We start from the raw sequence: 16,307 nt of genomic DNA on the forward strand, positions 1-16,307 counted from the left end.
AGCACGGGGCTTCTTCTCTCTCGTGACCGCCATAGACCTCGCTCCAACGTGGGAGATGCACATGCACCTCCCACAAATGGACGGTCAAAAGGATCGGCCAACTGCGATTGTGGCGAATTTCAAGCCATCGGAACGCAACACACGGACGAATGCGCCCCATCCCTGCAACATGCTAGCGGTGGTTTCTGGGATTGACACAGTCTACCGCCTCCACCCCCCCCCACCCCTGAATCAGTTGGGAAAAAAAAACCGTAGCGTTTTTTTAAAGACGTTTCAACGCTGCTGCTCGTCTTTCCCGCCATACGCTCAAATTATGAAAAACACAAAACATTGCCAGATCCTTACAAATGTATTCAAATAATTTTTATTCAAGTCACTGAACACAAATTACAGCATAATCAGCTGCATATGAAAAAGAATGTTTAACAGATGCCAAAACACCAGCTTCACCAATTGGTCATTTTACAACCACACCATCACAAACCATACCCATATCATGACTTTTTTAGAGCCTTCTCCCTAAACACACAAGCCTTTCAGGTTGCAAACCCCACTCGTGCACTAATCCGACGCTGCATTTCAGTTGGCTTTGTCCTAAGTGGTGTGGCAAATGTGAATTGCTCAAAAAAAGGTCACTAAACATATTATGGCCAACTATTGAGCATTTCGCTTTGTTACAGAATGCACACATTTTCTTTCCAGCAAACCAGATTGTCACTTCATCCCCCACCCCCTTCCCTGTAGAAGCAAAAGTTGAGGATTCATATTAGAATCTGGGAGGTTGTTCATGCATCTGTGGTGCGACCAGATTTAACAAATTGACACTGGCTACAAGTTGAGGGCCATTTGTGTGCGCATGTGGCCTGGCTCGTGATGCAGAGTAGGAGAACAAATATCCGTCAAAACGTATCAGGTGGACCTGCTGCACTGAACGGCAGGTGGTCAGGACGAAATGAGGTAAATTTTACGATGGAAGTCCGCGTGGGTTTGTTGTAGTGGCGTTTTTTTATATTCTTGTTCGTTTTCAAAAAAAGGAGCATTCTCACATGGGGGTTACGGGACGAGCCTTCAGGTAGGCCGCGATTTTGGGCAGGGCGCCCACGCGGTCTCGCAGGGCCTCGAGCTTGCTGTACCCCTTCAGGAAGCCGGGCTTCAACGTGTCCAGCACCACGCTGGCGATGTGCCACTGGAAGTCGGCCCAGGTCACCTGTACACACGGCGGAATGCGAGAAACGCCACATGTCAACCGTCGTGTTAAAAAAAAAAAAATCGCAACAGCGTACGACAATAAAAATATAATAACACCATTCCTGAACCTTAGACCAGTCTTAAATACCCAAGCCCAGAACGGCAATGACCTGGGCAACCTCCCCCAAATAAAATTCCCCCACCCCCACTCCGCCTGCTCCAATGAAACCGCTTGTGCCCGACACCGCCGATGCCCCTGGTAATAGCGTCCGGAAACGTCAGGATGTGAGGGAGGATGTGGAATGAAAATGTCTTATATAAAAAAAACTGAATAGCTTTGCGAGGTGGATTGTTGCATCGAAGGATCGCGAGAGATGGCGACGGCTTGGGCAGGCATTCATCCAGCAGTGGATCGATTGTGGCTAAAGATGGTGATGATGATGATGAAGACACGGTAACTTTTGCTATACGAGTTACCTGCAAGTTCGAAATTTTTTGTCGGGGCTATGACGAGGATTATACGAGTACCAATAAAATCACCGTCAATGCTACGTATCAGTCGGCAGAGAAAGCGGCAGCTGCTAATAAGCACACGCGTAATGCTGCTCCTGGCATACATACAAACAAACAGTACGGGACACAAAACCGCTCCGTTGAAATTAACCGCCGAGGACAAAATGAGTTCTGCAGTGCTAATAATAACAGAGCGAGCCTCGTATTTTACAGTCAAAATCGAGAACCACCGTTCGGATGTCCACGAGAGAGATCTAGAGCAAGAATCCCCATCGTTATGTTAACGTGCACCCACAATGTGGGTGGTGGGGTCGGCCAAATTCGTTTACTCTAATTCCGCATTCCCACTGGGGGGCTGGAAAGCGACGTAGAAATACCGCGTCATCGTTACATGTCGCTTTTAGAGAACGAGTGCGTACGACCACCCATCCTTCCCCCGCCTCCCTCCCCAGCACCGTGTGCTTTGTGTGCTCGTTAAAAAAAAGATACCTGTTGACGATGGACAGGGCTTCCGAGACCGTGAAAAAGGGGTCTCTCAACGAAATGGGCCACCAACTAACCCCTACCCCATCCCGACATTCAGCCCTTGATCACGTCAACAACTCCTCCTCGTCGGCGTCGTATCGCATCGCTTCTGGCTCGCGGCAAAACGGTGCTTTCCTCCCGAAGGTCGGCAGCATTGGTAGCCCTAAGAATGCTTTTCTGGGACCCCCTTCCCCAGACGACGGTTTGTCTTTGCATGGCCCAATCGTATATCAGGCGCCTTCCCCAAAAAACAACTGTTTTTTCCCCCTGCTGTACAACTGCATCACGCGTGGGGACCGTGTTGAGCCAAGCCCAGGGGTGGGTCAAGACGTTTCCAGGTTGTTGTTGTTGTTTGTTTATTTGTTGTTTGTTGTCGCAACACGCGATGGACTTGTTGCCATCAGCACAAAACAAATTACCAAGTTCAACACGTAGGCTTTTGCGGCCAATATTGTGCATAATAAAGGTTTTATTTGGGCGAGATCACATAATTATAAATGTGTCGTTAAACCCGCCACAACCAATTAGTAAGGTTCGTCACGTAAACAAAACGTGCCAATTAGTGACTACTTCAGCACGCCGGTGCGTTGGGAGAGTAAACGCACAACATTTACAAGCAGAGTACAGCGTTTCACTGCTGATAACAACCAGCCTCATCAGGCGATAGCCAGAAGTCCTCCTGTTTCGGTCTTAAATAGAGGGAGCAAAGGTGATGCCATCCCTGTGGGCCTATCAGGTGCAATATCAGTTGGGGGGTGGGTGGGTTAATGTCGTCAATGTTTACCCAATCTAACCCAGATATTTTAAAATATGGAAAAATTATAAACTGTGCCCCAGGCCCAGATTGGATCCGAGAAATACTTGAATGTCTTGCGAGGCCACCGTATCACGGTTCGGTTTCCAACTCTGCTTTTGGGTAATAGCCAGCTGGTAAGCCACCTGTACCACAAGGGCACCACCCTGGCTTGCCTCGGATGTGCCAGCAGAAGAGGGGTAACAGCGTGTGGCATCAATCCACCAGTCCTTTAAGCCTTGCTTTGTATTCCAGTTTCCGGAAGGTATTCACGCACTCACAAGTTGGCACATTCCTCCGATCCAGACCTCTAAAGCGAAGAGCTGACGTGATAAAGTCGACGTGAAAACTCCCCCAACCTGATATTCGCTGCAAGGTGGCCAAGGTATTGCTCGACAGAAAGTGGGTTGGTGAACCCACCATCTGTATACCTTGAGATGCCTCCCAGACGCAAAAAAAAAACTCTAATGAATTGGCCAAACCCCCGCGATGCAAGACACTCCTGAAACTCATTAAGAATGTCTTGAATAATAAATTACATTATTATTACCAGTTGTTTACACGTTGCTTTAGCACCTTTTTCTGCCAAGGGCCATTTGAATATTTATAACATCATTCGCGGGCCATACAAAATTATAAACTTAAAAATGTGCCCGTTATATTTGGGTCAAACATTTAATTAACTCACCCCCTAATGCGATGGCTGGAACTGCTTCTCTTTGGCGAGGCGTGTGATGTTAGCTGGTATTGATGATGTTGCTACTCGCAACTGCTTTTCCAGGTTTGCTCCTAGATTTATTGAATTTCGAGTCCTGCCTGCGGTTGTCTTGGCAGGGCCAGACCCAAATGATTTCGCGGGCTGGACGTTCCCCACCCCTGCTTTAGCACCACCGCGCTTAGCTGGGAATATTAAATTGCGTCTGTTTAGAATGACAAGTGGTCTCGGACAAGCTAACGATGGTGGGGACTCACCGAATCTCCAACAAACCAGGTGTTGTCGCCCAGGTACGCTTCGAGGTTGGCCAGCCACCCAGGCACGGTGTCTTTGAACAGTTTCTCAATTTTCTCCTTCTGCAGACAATGACGATGGGGAAAAGGAAAACGCTGAACACAATTCAACAAGTCGTGACTCGCAGCATTTACTTCGGATATGGAAGTGAAGAGTATCATTCACGGCTCCCCTCCACTCGTATGCATGGTGGGTTAATCCATCATGCAGCCAAACACACCCCATTAATGGAATTGGCTCAAGCATCCTGAAAAAGTCTTAAAACTCATTGAAGACTTTCACAATCGTTGCCGCAATTGTGTTGCCGGGTATAGGGAATTGTTATTACTAAAGTGGACGAAACCATCAGTGAGGAGGGACACTTACATTTTTGCAAAAGCAACAATGGCATCAACACCACCACACTACCACCAGGGTAACGTTACAAAAGCACACGGTAGTCCAGCACACATATGCAAAGATCCCCCCTATAGCCTCAACAAACTTTTCAAGCACTTATGAAGGCTGGCACGGCACACGAGGGGGGTGGGTGGCCAGCACCACGCCCGGCTCGATCTAGGCGAGGCCGAGGACTTGTTCAGATAATTGTCAGTGGTGTTGGTGGACGAGAGCGGGAATCGAACCCAAATCACCAGGTGCATAGTGCAGCATGCTAACCACAACCACACAACAATTTGCCACTAAGTGGTGGCGATGTCACCATGAGCTAGGTGCACACTTTGTGCCAGGCTAGGTGCACATTGAGGCCATGTGAAGTGTCGAAGGCTCGCTGGCAGGAGTCGACCTAGGGGAAGCCCAGGAACCGGTTCAGATACTCGTCACCGGTGTTGGCCACGAGCGGGAATCGAACTCCGGGTCGCCGGGTTGGTAGCGCAGCGGCGCTAACTGCAACACTACCGCTCCCCTCACATACGCACGTGAACACACGAGTGAACACACACACACACAGGGGGGCAATCACCTTGACAGCCTCGTCCTGTTCACGCCAGGGGACGAGCACGACGGGTTCGAAGATGGTGTCCACCAACATGTCAGCCTGGGCCTGCTCCAGACTCGTCTTGCCGGCGACCCCTGCACCCATCCATCGCAAGGCAGAGGGCGCCAACGACGCGCGCCGCCAGGGGTGAGCGCGGCGCCACGCTCGCGTTGCCGAGCAATCACCGCCGGTGCTCGCAGCGATCGGGGAAGGTGAATTCCGTAATGCGTGTGTGTGGGTGTTTTTGGCTAAAGCACAGCAACTTGGCACAGTAGGGGGCACAGGTGGTGCATCAGCCAGTCATCTCGGTCATCTCAGTCAGTCGATCCGTGGCACCTGGGTTTGCCCCGTGACCTCCTGCCAGCGGGCATTCGACACTTCACGTGGCCTCAAGGTGCACAGTGGCCTGGCACAAGCGTCGTGGTGACGTCACCACCACTTAGTAGCGAATGACAGTTGTTGTGTTTTTTATGGGGTCGGGCTGCGAATGTCAAGCCATGATCCATCGAAATAATGTCTCCTGCCCATATTTTGTTGCGTTTTAGGTTGCAGTTTTTGCCGATGAACACCGCTGCCACATGAACGTCAGCAGCAACGTTGGGAAACATTCAATGGGTAGATTGACTGTACAAAAAAGCCCAGTAAACGTGGAAGATTGGGTCAACGTGGGTTCAACGATTGGTCAACCTAGCACGTTTACTGGGTAAACTGTGCACCGAGTCGTGTCCAAATTCTCCTGGCAAAAAGAAATAAAGTAAGGATGATGACTGCCGCCCTACACCGTTCCTGAACGTCAAGATGCTGGTTGCATTTAGATGCCACTACGAATTGAAATGATTCTTGGTTGGTGGATGTTTGATGAAAGAAGTTGAAGAACATTGTGGGTAGAGCAGCATTCCACGTAATTGCTCCCATTCGTTGCTCCGTCAGTATTTGTATTCTGACGAGCGTCGAGCAATACCGAAATGCACTCGCCGGTGTGCAATGTCAACAAGTTTCTTTTGCCAAGCAAACCAGAGGAGGAGGAGAAAGAAAGAAAAAACCACGGCCACTTTCGTTATTAAAGTTTTTCAAAATGGAAAAACCCAGCATTGACCCGATACATCGGCGGTGTGCGTGCGTTTAGTCCGCAATCTAATTCAAGAAAGCGTTTGTTTCCAAAGCAGAATATGAATGTGTGTGTCGATTGAAGGTTTTTTTTTCTCTCTCTTCCGTCATTAGCGAGCAGCTATTAAGACCAGGAAGCAGGCCCGAGCTTATTACTATGTGTGTGCGTTGGCTGTACAAAACTGGGACGGTAATGTATAAGGACTTTTCGATTTAAAGCTTTCGTGACTGCAGGGATTCATCTGTCTTTCCCACAGACCTGTTCATCACCCGAGGACGGCTGCTTGCGTTGTGGCCGAAACGTCGTGAGAATATTTAATCATGTTTTATTTTTATTATTTCATTATTTCCCTTCTACGTGACTTTACCGAAAGAACCAAGAAGATATGAGGACTTGTTTCAGCAGCCTGTTTCTCCATCCCACCTGAGGACGATTGCTCGTGCGGCGATCGAAACGTCGTGATCTATTATTTCTTCTACCTACGTGACTTTACCGCAAGAACCAAAGAGTATGGATTCCTGCAGTCACGAAAGCATAAAATCAAGATGGAAAAAAATTAACCCGTAAAAACAAAGTTTTTCACTATAAATCCTTTATATGCGTGGTGGCTACAGTCCTCTCGTCCTCTAGCTTGAGATGGCTGCCACCTATGGGTCAGATGATTGCCTACCACCATTAAGCAATTGGTAATTACATATAATTTATTTTTTCCTAAAAAGTGTAAAATTTTGGAAAAAAAATTTCACAAAAATTCATTGTTATGCACAACGAGTCTGCGTGCAAAATGTCAGCTCGATTGGATCACGGGAAGTGGGTTAAAAAACGACCGAAAGATTCGCATGGTCGTAAGCGCGCAAGCAAGCAAGCAAGCAAGCAAGCGAACTTAATATAAAGGATTTAAAAAGTTAAACGAGTCCGGCGATGAATGGGAAGAGGAGACACACTGTCGGGGGGTAGTGGGGGGGGGCACGGAGGTCGCTGCGCTCTCCTCGGCACAGCAGCAGCTGCGGGACCTGGCGGAGGAGGGTTCGAGCGGCGTTGGGCGAGGGGGCAGCGGTGGGCGGCTTCAACGGCTTTGGCCACGGTGGTGACATCGTGATCTTGAAATCGATAAATAATTTGTAGTTTGCAGACCAGTACTCTGCTTGATTGGGGCCGAGGACTCGGGGTGCCTTGACAAAAAAGTGTGGCCACCGAACTGCCGGCCTTCCAAAAGGCAGGACCCCCCCCCCGCCCCCCGACTTCGAACGTGACGCGGCTGATTATTATGCTTTAGTAAATAAAGACATTTTCTACATGTTAAAAAACAATTTTAGTTTATCACAAGAATGCTGATGACTGTACCAAACGTCGCCCATCACGAGCAAGAACAGAGGCTAAAACCTTTACAATGTTTTCAGCGTTATCAGACTAGTTGAGTCATCCAATCGATAACAGACAGGGTAATTATTGAACTAATCGGATAGCCCGGCTCTCCGGCTAATCTTTATAAAACACATCGGTGAAACTTCGATACAAAAAAACTATCCAGTCCTCTGCGCTCGTAAAATCTCTTCGAGCTCAGGTCAGCCCGGGAGGCAGAATGGAGGGACCCCCTCCATCACGAAGTTTAGGCCGAGCAAACCTAGGGGAAGACCCGAATCCAGATTTCCTTAAAAGAATCGCTCCCGCAGTTTGGGAAACAAGGCCACACACCCTCAAAGTTCAAAGTTAATTTATTAGGTATAGCCCTGTGAGCCATTCGGCTCTTGACTCCCTGCCGATGAGACTCGGAAAGCCGAAACCGATCTGGAGACTTCCCCTGCTTAAATAAAACAAGTCGGACCCTTGTCTGCTCAAATGTTGTTTTCATTACTCAGTTTCCACCACGGGAAAACGTTGCAGTTTTAACAAGCGCCACCAATATTCCACGACTGCCTCCTAGTGGACAGAGCATATTATGCCCGGTCAGAGCAAAATGTATTATCCGTTTAGATTTCATGCCTTGCAAATACCATACAGTATTACACTGCACAAGAGTGCCAATTAGAGAACAAAGGGCCTACTCAGTAGACACGGTTTTGATTGTTAAACAGTTGGGCCTGGGCAGGGACGTTGGCCGGTAGGCGAAGGATAAGTTGGAGTGGCAGCTGGAGAGCAAGGAAGTGCAAGAGGTCGGCCACCAAGGAGACTGGAGCAAATGAGATCATCTCGTGTACATGCGCTGGGTGGGATTGTTGAATTCCGAGACTGAAGGATGTACGTGTGTATGTTGAACTTCCTTCGCACCGTACGTAGCCAAGCTGCGCTAAAATCGGCCGTGCGGATTGTAGCGGCGGCTTGGAGAGGCCTTCATCCGACGGTGGAGTGGTCACGACCGACCGATGACGACTGATGGACGATTCGCGAGGACGGCCCTCAACAGTGTGGAATGTTGGAGTATGACTGGGGAAGCCCAAATCTCGGCGCTCCAGGCGTGCACACCGCAACACCCGTGTGCCCACTACACACCCGGCCCAAACCGCCCCTCCGTTCCCTCCCCCACCCCCCGTGACCAGTTGCACATCTCACCTGCCTCCCGGGCCAGGAAACGAGCGATGGCAAAACTCTGGCTGAGGATCTTGCCGTCCACCTCTAGCACGGGCACCTGCTTGAAGGGCAGGGCTGTGGAGAGAATAGCAAGGAGGTGGAAGAAAGCAGAACGATGCACGGTCATTAAAACGTAACGATGCACGATTATAAAATAACGTACAAGCAAGTGTGGGTGCTGCCCGTTCTGTAAAACTGGTTTGCATCAACCTACTCAAGACATTGCTTGGCTTGAAACCCGCACGTGATTAGCAAGGTCACGTGGTTGTTGCGTGTCAGGCGACTCAAGTCAAAGGTCATGGGTCATGTGTCACTCATCATCAATCGACACCCGAGGGTCCCGGGTTCATTCGGATCAGAAAATGTGACTTTGCTCGACTGTACAAAAGAGAAATGCTCGAGTGAATTGGTCTGGATCGGGTTGCCATTTTTTCTGGCAACAAATAGGTGTTAAGATGTTAAAACACCAAACTGAAACCTTTTACAAGGAATCATGTCTGCATTAACCACAATACTTGTGGTCAGAATGCAAACAAAAAACACTCTGATAATATATGCATCGTCTTTGGAACTGATTGGTCCACGCCAGAGACAGCTTTCTTTTGAGCCTCGTGTCAAAACGGTGTGAGACCAGAGGACGCCAAAAGGCCCCCCCCCCCCCCCACCCCCACATGTTCTGCACAGATACAATGGCTCAACTCGAGCTACGAATGCGTTGATATTTGCATTGCCATTTGTCCACATCACCTTTTGGCGTTGGCCTCCGGGTCTAACAGCGGTGGCGAGACAAGTCCGTAACGGAGGCCGTCTCTAGTGAAGGCCATCAGTTCCAAGGCCAATGCACATCTCATCATCATCATCAAAGCATGTTTGTTTGAGTGTTTTACCACAAAACACGTGTGGTTCATGCAGACTTGATGACTTGCAAGTACGTGTCCATTTGGTGGTTTGAACATCTTATAAACACCTCCCCGTAGTATTATTGCCGGAAAGGATAAGCGCCTATTCCTTGTTCTCACCATCTCGATAGCGGCAAAAAGGGGTCCCCCATAGATAACCGTCTCGTTTTAACTCGTCGTCTTCGTGCCCAAATTGTTATCCTGGTTGTGCTGTCGGCATCACGTGGCAAGACATCCGGATCCCTCACGGGGCGGTCCATCAACCCCTTTGCGCACGAGGAGGGAGCGGACTTTGGAGAGAGACGCCACAGAAGTGCTACCGCAGCTGCTTGTCCACCACAAGGGTGCAGCACTTACCTACCTCTTACAGCTACCAGACAGCACTGCCGGTCAAACGGAGCGTTTAATTATTATCAACAATGGTATATAGCCAAATTAAGTACAGAACCAAATATTTAATAAGATGTGGTGTTTTAAAATATTTTTTTATTCTTATTCTGTGCGGTCATTGATCGGCGACTGGGCAGAGGTCACGAACCCATTCCAGTTGAGAGGCCCATTTAATCCCATGGGTGGCTGCTCACGGTGACACAAACATCGGTATTTTACTCAGTACATGCATATTAAAAAGAAAAACAGTGGGCAATTGTATTTGCAATGAGCAATGTCTCCGGCTTGTTAATGCAAGCGCAGTGAGGGAGGCCGCCGTGCATAATGTAATCATATGTAAATCGTACTTCGAGAAAAAAAATATTTATTTACAGCAAGAATAAAGCGAACAAAAGTCTTTCTTTTTTCTGCACGGCAGATCTGCTCATTGGCAGAGAGTTTGGTTCGGGATAAGCCGTGAAGGATTTGCGTAACGTATTAGTTCTTGGGGAAGAAAAAAAAAGACTGCCGTTAGAAGGGAAGAGGGCAGCCGATGAACAAAACGGCAGCTAAAGGAGAGAACGGGCGGTGGCATCGCAGGACAGGTTAGGATGGCGACGATACGAGGGAGGGGATTGCCTTCATCCAGCAGTGGACAAGCCACGACGACTAATAAGAACAATCATTCAATTCTGATTATTTATACTGCCAAGAATTAGTGCGAGTGTGCCAGAAACCACACGGAAAGCCGAAAGGAGGAGACTACGGAGCCGAGTCCGCCAGGAGGAAGTGAAATGTTTACACTTTTGACTTCGGTTCGATGCAAGGCCGAGTGGCGAGTGATACCTGAACCAGACCTGCCAGCCACCGGCAATGACCAGTGTAGTAAAGTATGAATAAACAACCAACCCGACCCCTCAGTCACCAACACAGCGTGGGAGAGAGAGAGAGGGGTGGGGGGGGGGGCTTGATCCAGCAGTGGATGAACTAACAAAGGGCAGCATGTATGTACGTATGATGAACTCCTTAGGCAGCGTACGTGGCCAACCAAGCTAATCGGAGGTGCAGGGAAGGACAGCGAGCCAAACACAAGAAGCAGTTCTAAAGAAAATGAGATTTCAATCTAGATGACGATTTAAAAGTGCGTAGCAGCCTCCAGTGGCTTCCTAACACCGGAGCAGAAGCGCATCTGAAAGCGCCACGTGATGCGGTGACCGTCTTTGTTCGATGGTCAGCCAAAATCTGCTACGAGGATGACCGGAGTTCGCCGTCAGAAAGGTGGCAAAGGTGCAGCCCTGCAATGTCCCGATCATGGCCACTCTACTGCCGAGAAGGGAGACTCCACTACAGAGGTCAAGGGCTGCTCCTCTGTAGGGCTTTGTCATCTATTCTGTCCATGCAAGGCAGGTGGGAGCACCCCACCCTTTAGCTCACCACACATAACCTGCCCATTGTTTACAGTCGTGATGTGTACACTTAAAACTGCTGGGTGGATATCACTATGGCACGCACACCAGCACATAATACCGTGTGTGTGTGTGGTCCTGGGCCTCCCGTAGGGTCAATTCAGGTCTCAAATGACTACCTGGTTGCCGCGTGTAAACATCGCCACTGGGGAGACAAAGGCGGTCGGGCGTCGTGCTGTCCACCCACACCCTCTCATGCTGGCCTTCATTAGGTGCTACTCGCTAACAGCACTTGCACCAACGGTCTTTGCAGAGAAACTTCACATTCGACGGGCTAAAGGGCTTTTGCGCGCGCACACACACACACACACACGTGTGCGTCGATGGGTGTCGCGTACACAAAACGGGCCACTTGGCGACTGCTTCAGTCGGTTGTGTTGGAGAGTGAACCCACCGCAGCATTTGCAATTCAAGCACTGCGATATTTCGCTGGCGATTGCAAAAACAGACAACCACATCAGGCGGATAGCCAGAAAATGACACGTCTTTACTGAAAGAACCAAAGATTATGGGTTCCTGCAGTCACGAAAGCTTAAAATCAAGATTATGACACGTTTATATTTACGTGAACCAAGCCCAGGAAAAAAAAAACCCTTGCAATGGATAATATTGGTTGCGAAAACCTACTACTAATTACGACTATTATTATGAATATTACTACTATTACTAAACTACAACTACGTGTTAGAATGTCAATGGGTGTGTTGGGGGGGTGTGGGGGGCACGCTTACTGGGCTTGATTTTGGCCCACTCGGCTTGGTCCACGCGCTGGTCTTCGTACTTGATGTCCCCGTACGCGAAGATGTAGCGGGACAGCTCCGCGCGTCCCTTCAAGTTGAAGTACGTCAGCTTGTATGTCGGCATTTTTTTGGTCGGCTCGGGTAGCTGTGGGCAATCACCACACGAAAAAAGGCAAAGTTATCCTCGCTTCCAGATCAGCCACGTAAAACAAAAAAAACCACACCAACTCCAGAAGCCTCTTCTTCTTGAAGTGTCGTCACAGCCGCTAGGCAGAAACCTTGACTTAAAGGTTTCGTGACTGCAGAAATTCATATTCTTTGGGGCGTTCGGTAAAGTCATGTAAATGGGTTCAAAGAAAATAACCAAAAATAAAAACCAAAAATAACAACAAAAAACTACGACGTTCCGATCGCAACACAAGCGCTGGATGACGAACGCTTGTGTTGCGATCGAAACGTCGTCGTTTTTGTTATATTTTTATACTGGTAGGAACCAGCCCTACAGGGGATTATTGTGCCCGTCGTGCATTCTAAATATGGGAGGGGTGGGGAGGGAGGCCACGGCACTCAATCTCTACATTTAAGCCACCAATTCGTTGAGCCATCATTCGAGGCAAGGTCACTTCCGAATCGTATACAGCTCAGTGGGCCCTGCCCGGTCAAAATAAACCCTTTACTTGAGCACTGTACACATTTCTGCACAGGGCACTGCACACACGTGTGCTGCAAGACTTGTGCCCGCCCTCACAGTCGGTCACATTTGCGGAATACACCACGCCGCCGTTGACCCTGGCCATTGACCGAGCAACCCAACGTTCCTACCAGCTCCCTCCGCAGGAATGTGTTTTGTTGTTATTTTCTTTGAACCCATCTTCGTCACTTTACCGAAAGACCCAAAGAATAAGCTGCAGCAGCAGTTCCGGGGCAAGTGGTGGCCAGGCTCATGCGGGCCGCATGACCCCACGTCCAAAGCGCAGCCTCGACTGCCGGAGGAGCTCGCCGATGAAACCCGTGTCCAGATCTCTCAAGAGGATCTCTGCGAGCACCTCGCAAAATCAATCCAGTTCTTAGAACGTTTCAAGCCGGCGCGAGTATTACTACTTGTAAAACACACAAACACAAAACAAGGGATTTATCTCGAGGAAACAGAAGGAGCTCCCTCATTGCGAGTGTTTACACACCAGAGTTTTGCGAAAGTCAAATAAGCCCCAAGATCCGTACAGCGTGGGGAGGTCTCATCCAGCAGTGGAGTAACACAAGGGCTCTTCTTACACATTTAAAGGGTACCGCACCAAATTACTCATGGTAACCAATTGTCGGCCACGCATTGTATCAATGGAATACTGTGGTGAGTCTATCCTGTGACCTCCCCTAGGTCGACTTAGCCCTAAATGCATGACACCGCTCCCCACTGGGATCACAGCCACACACACACAAACAACCCAGCAAATGTATCCTCACCTATTGCACACAACCACAGTGCCGGACACAACCAAATCAGACCGTCAACACACACACACACCCACGCCGAGGAATGCGTAAGCGAGTTGTGCACGTGCAGAAGTTGAAAAACTCGTCTTTACAAACTGTTGGTAAGTAGATGGTTCTATTACGTTAAGCTTGTCTTCAAAAAATAAAATATATATACAAATGTACAGCGTTGGATTAGTGGTCTTTATTGTCAGTTGACCTGCTATGGCCATTGCACACACAATGGAAAAAAACACAGAGAACTTGGAAGCAACGCAACTCAACTGGGCCATTCAACGTCGCCTCTGCTCTCCCTGGCTCCAACGACAAACAAGAAATCAACAGCTGCCATGGGCTGTCGTGCTGCCGGTGTCATTCATTGACGATGTCTCCTGGGAAAGGGTTCCAGAATTCTAGAGGAGACGCGAACTTTCTTTTTTAAACAGTGAAGTTTTTTTTTACAGAATTAGCAAAGATATAAACTAAAACTAACTTTTTTTTTTACCATGCAAGGCCCACTGAGCTATGCAGCTGTTTTTCACGAGTGACCTGGCCACAAATGATTGCTCAACAAAGTGGCTTATCACGTGGACATATTTTGAAGCCAAACGCTTTAAACGCGAGATGTTGATTTTAAATGTGGAGGGAACAAACCAGAGGAAGCCGGACAAAAATCCACGCGACCACGGGGAGAGAGAGACACGCAAACTCCAAATACACAGCAGCAGGCGTCAGGGCCGGGATCAAACCCACGAACCTCCTGTACACCAGGCGAGGGAATTAACATCTCCTAGCCACCGTGGCGAGATTACATTACAGGGTGCGTCGTCTGCTTTGTGTCCTCAAGTCACCCGGAAGATAAGCGGACCCCTAGAAGGAACGGGCTGAACTCACAACACCCTGCTGCATCGAACGCAAGCAGCCGATAAAGGCTGCAAACACATTCATGCGGAGGGAGCTGATATGAACGTTGGGTTGCTCGGTCAATGGCCAAGGTCAACGGCGGCGTGGTGTATTCCGCAAATATGCCCGACTGAGGGCGGGCACAAGCTGGCGTGAGTAGGTTAAACGTTGAGTTTTATAAGGGCACCACGGGGTGACCAGCCCCTCCCCACTCAGCCCCACCCCTCCCTCGCCACCCCCCACCCAGCCCCACCCAGCCCCACCCAGCCCCTCCCCACCCAGCCCCTCCCCTCCCTGCCCCTCCCCTCCCTGCCCCTCCCCTCCCTGCCCCTCCCCTCCCCACCCCACCCTGCACGACGGACGGACACAATAATCCCCTGTGGGCTGCTGTAACCAGAGGTTCCCAACAGTAAAAACACGAAACTTTGTGGTTCCAGACGCCAGTTCGTAGCACCTCGCACAACCACGGCTGCTTTACCTTACTGCGGTTACAAAATCAATCAGCTCCACGCAAATACAACACACAGGTAGTGGGGGCAAGTGCTGTCCGATATCGGGAGGCACCCCTAGGAGCTTTCACTTTTAAAAAATCTAATCGATTGAAAACTCTTTCTTTAGAACCGCTCTGTGTGTTGTCGCGTTGTCGTCTTCCCATTAGCACGGTTGGCTACGTACGGTGCGAAAGAAGATTCAACACAGTACATACACACACACATTCACCCAGTAAACATGTTGGCCCAATGTTAGCCAAAGGCTGCTTGCCGTTTTACTGGGTCGCTCTTGAATGCGGCGGAATTCCGTAAAAAAAAGTGACAACTGTTAAACAAGACTTCACCTTGAACCGTGGCCTATTCACCTTGGACTCTGATGCCACAATGAGGGTGGGTGCGTTTGTTTTTTTCTCTGACAATCATCAGGTGCGTGTCGCGTGCAACGACTTTACAGTATGAGCTATTATGAACAAGAGAGAGAACTGGTAAATCTGGAAATCGGGCATCAGCGCTGGGTAGCTCGGTTTGCAGCAACGCATTGGAAACCCCGCCTCGCAGAAAGCCATATACAGCGAAATATGTTAATATTTTTCTTTCCCCTTCATTAAAATGTGCCGCGTGTACACATTCCCGTCATCAGCACTGCCGTAATTCATTCGAAAGCCAACAATTCGCAATACACCCCGAAACGCACGTGGCTCGAATTTAATTACACGAACATCACAAATGCAGTCGCGTACCCAAGTCAAAGCGTTCATTGTCGCCGCCATCCATGAATTGGGAAGTTTATTTCCTCCTTTCAACCACCCCTTGATATACGAACAATGAACGTAAATGACTTTTGCATCGCACTAGTGCCAAAAAGTTACCTTTCAATGCTCAATTAGTGACCATTTAAACTGGTAAAACTAACTTACAACGTCTTGCCTCGCGTGTGCTTTTGCTCAGCAAGCTCTGGCCACGTTGAAAGCAACGCACTAAAAATCAACTAAATATGAACTAAAAATAAACTAAATATCAACTAAAAATAGCCGTGTCCTTACGCGTGCAGTGTCATTGCGCGATTTAGCTCACAAAGTAGCGCAACATTCACAATGCGCACCGATCGGAATTGTAAAAAGCAGAGAAAGTTCTTACCTTGGGAGTCTTGGCTGAGATATGTAGATGGACTTGACCAGAACCTTGCAGAGTCCCAGAGAGAGAGAGAGTGGAGAGTGTCACCAAGCGGAGCCGGCTGCTGTATTTATACTCGGCTGTCCTGACATTGCACAACCTCGCCCTCCACTTTC

General features: G+C 49.0%; 1 protein-coding gene across 1 annotated transcript; it reads right to left on the reverse strand.

Annotated features, from left to right (window-relative positions):
* Positions 1 to 348: 348 nt before the first annotated feature.
* HPGDS (hematopoietic prostaglandin D synthase) lies at positions 349 to 16,307 on the reverse strand. The gene is made up of 6 exons (XM_061571198.1): positions 16,156 to 16,307; positions 12,146 to 12,299; positions 8,663 to 8,755; positions 4,990 to 5,099; positions 3,992 to 4,090; positions 349 to 1,207 (listed from the first exon to the last, which is right to left on the reverse strand). The coding sequence occupies exons 2-6, from the start codon at positions 12,276 to 12,278 to the stop codon at positions 1,043 to 1,045; spliced, it is 600 nt and encodes a 199-aa protein (XP_061427182.1). The 5' UTR covers positions 12,279 to 12,299; positions 16,156 to 16,307; the 3' UTR covers positions 349 to 1,042.

This window comes from Lethenteron reissneri, chromosome 47 (assembly GCF_015708825.2).
Source record: "Lethenteron reissneri isolate LAM-NWPU_2019-01 chromosome 47, ASM1570882v1, whole genome shotgun sequence".
Taxonomy (NCBI): domain Eukaryota; kingdom Metazoa; phylum Chordata; class Hyperoartia; order Petromyzontiformes; family Petromyzontidae; genus Lethenteron; species Lethenteron reissneri.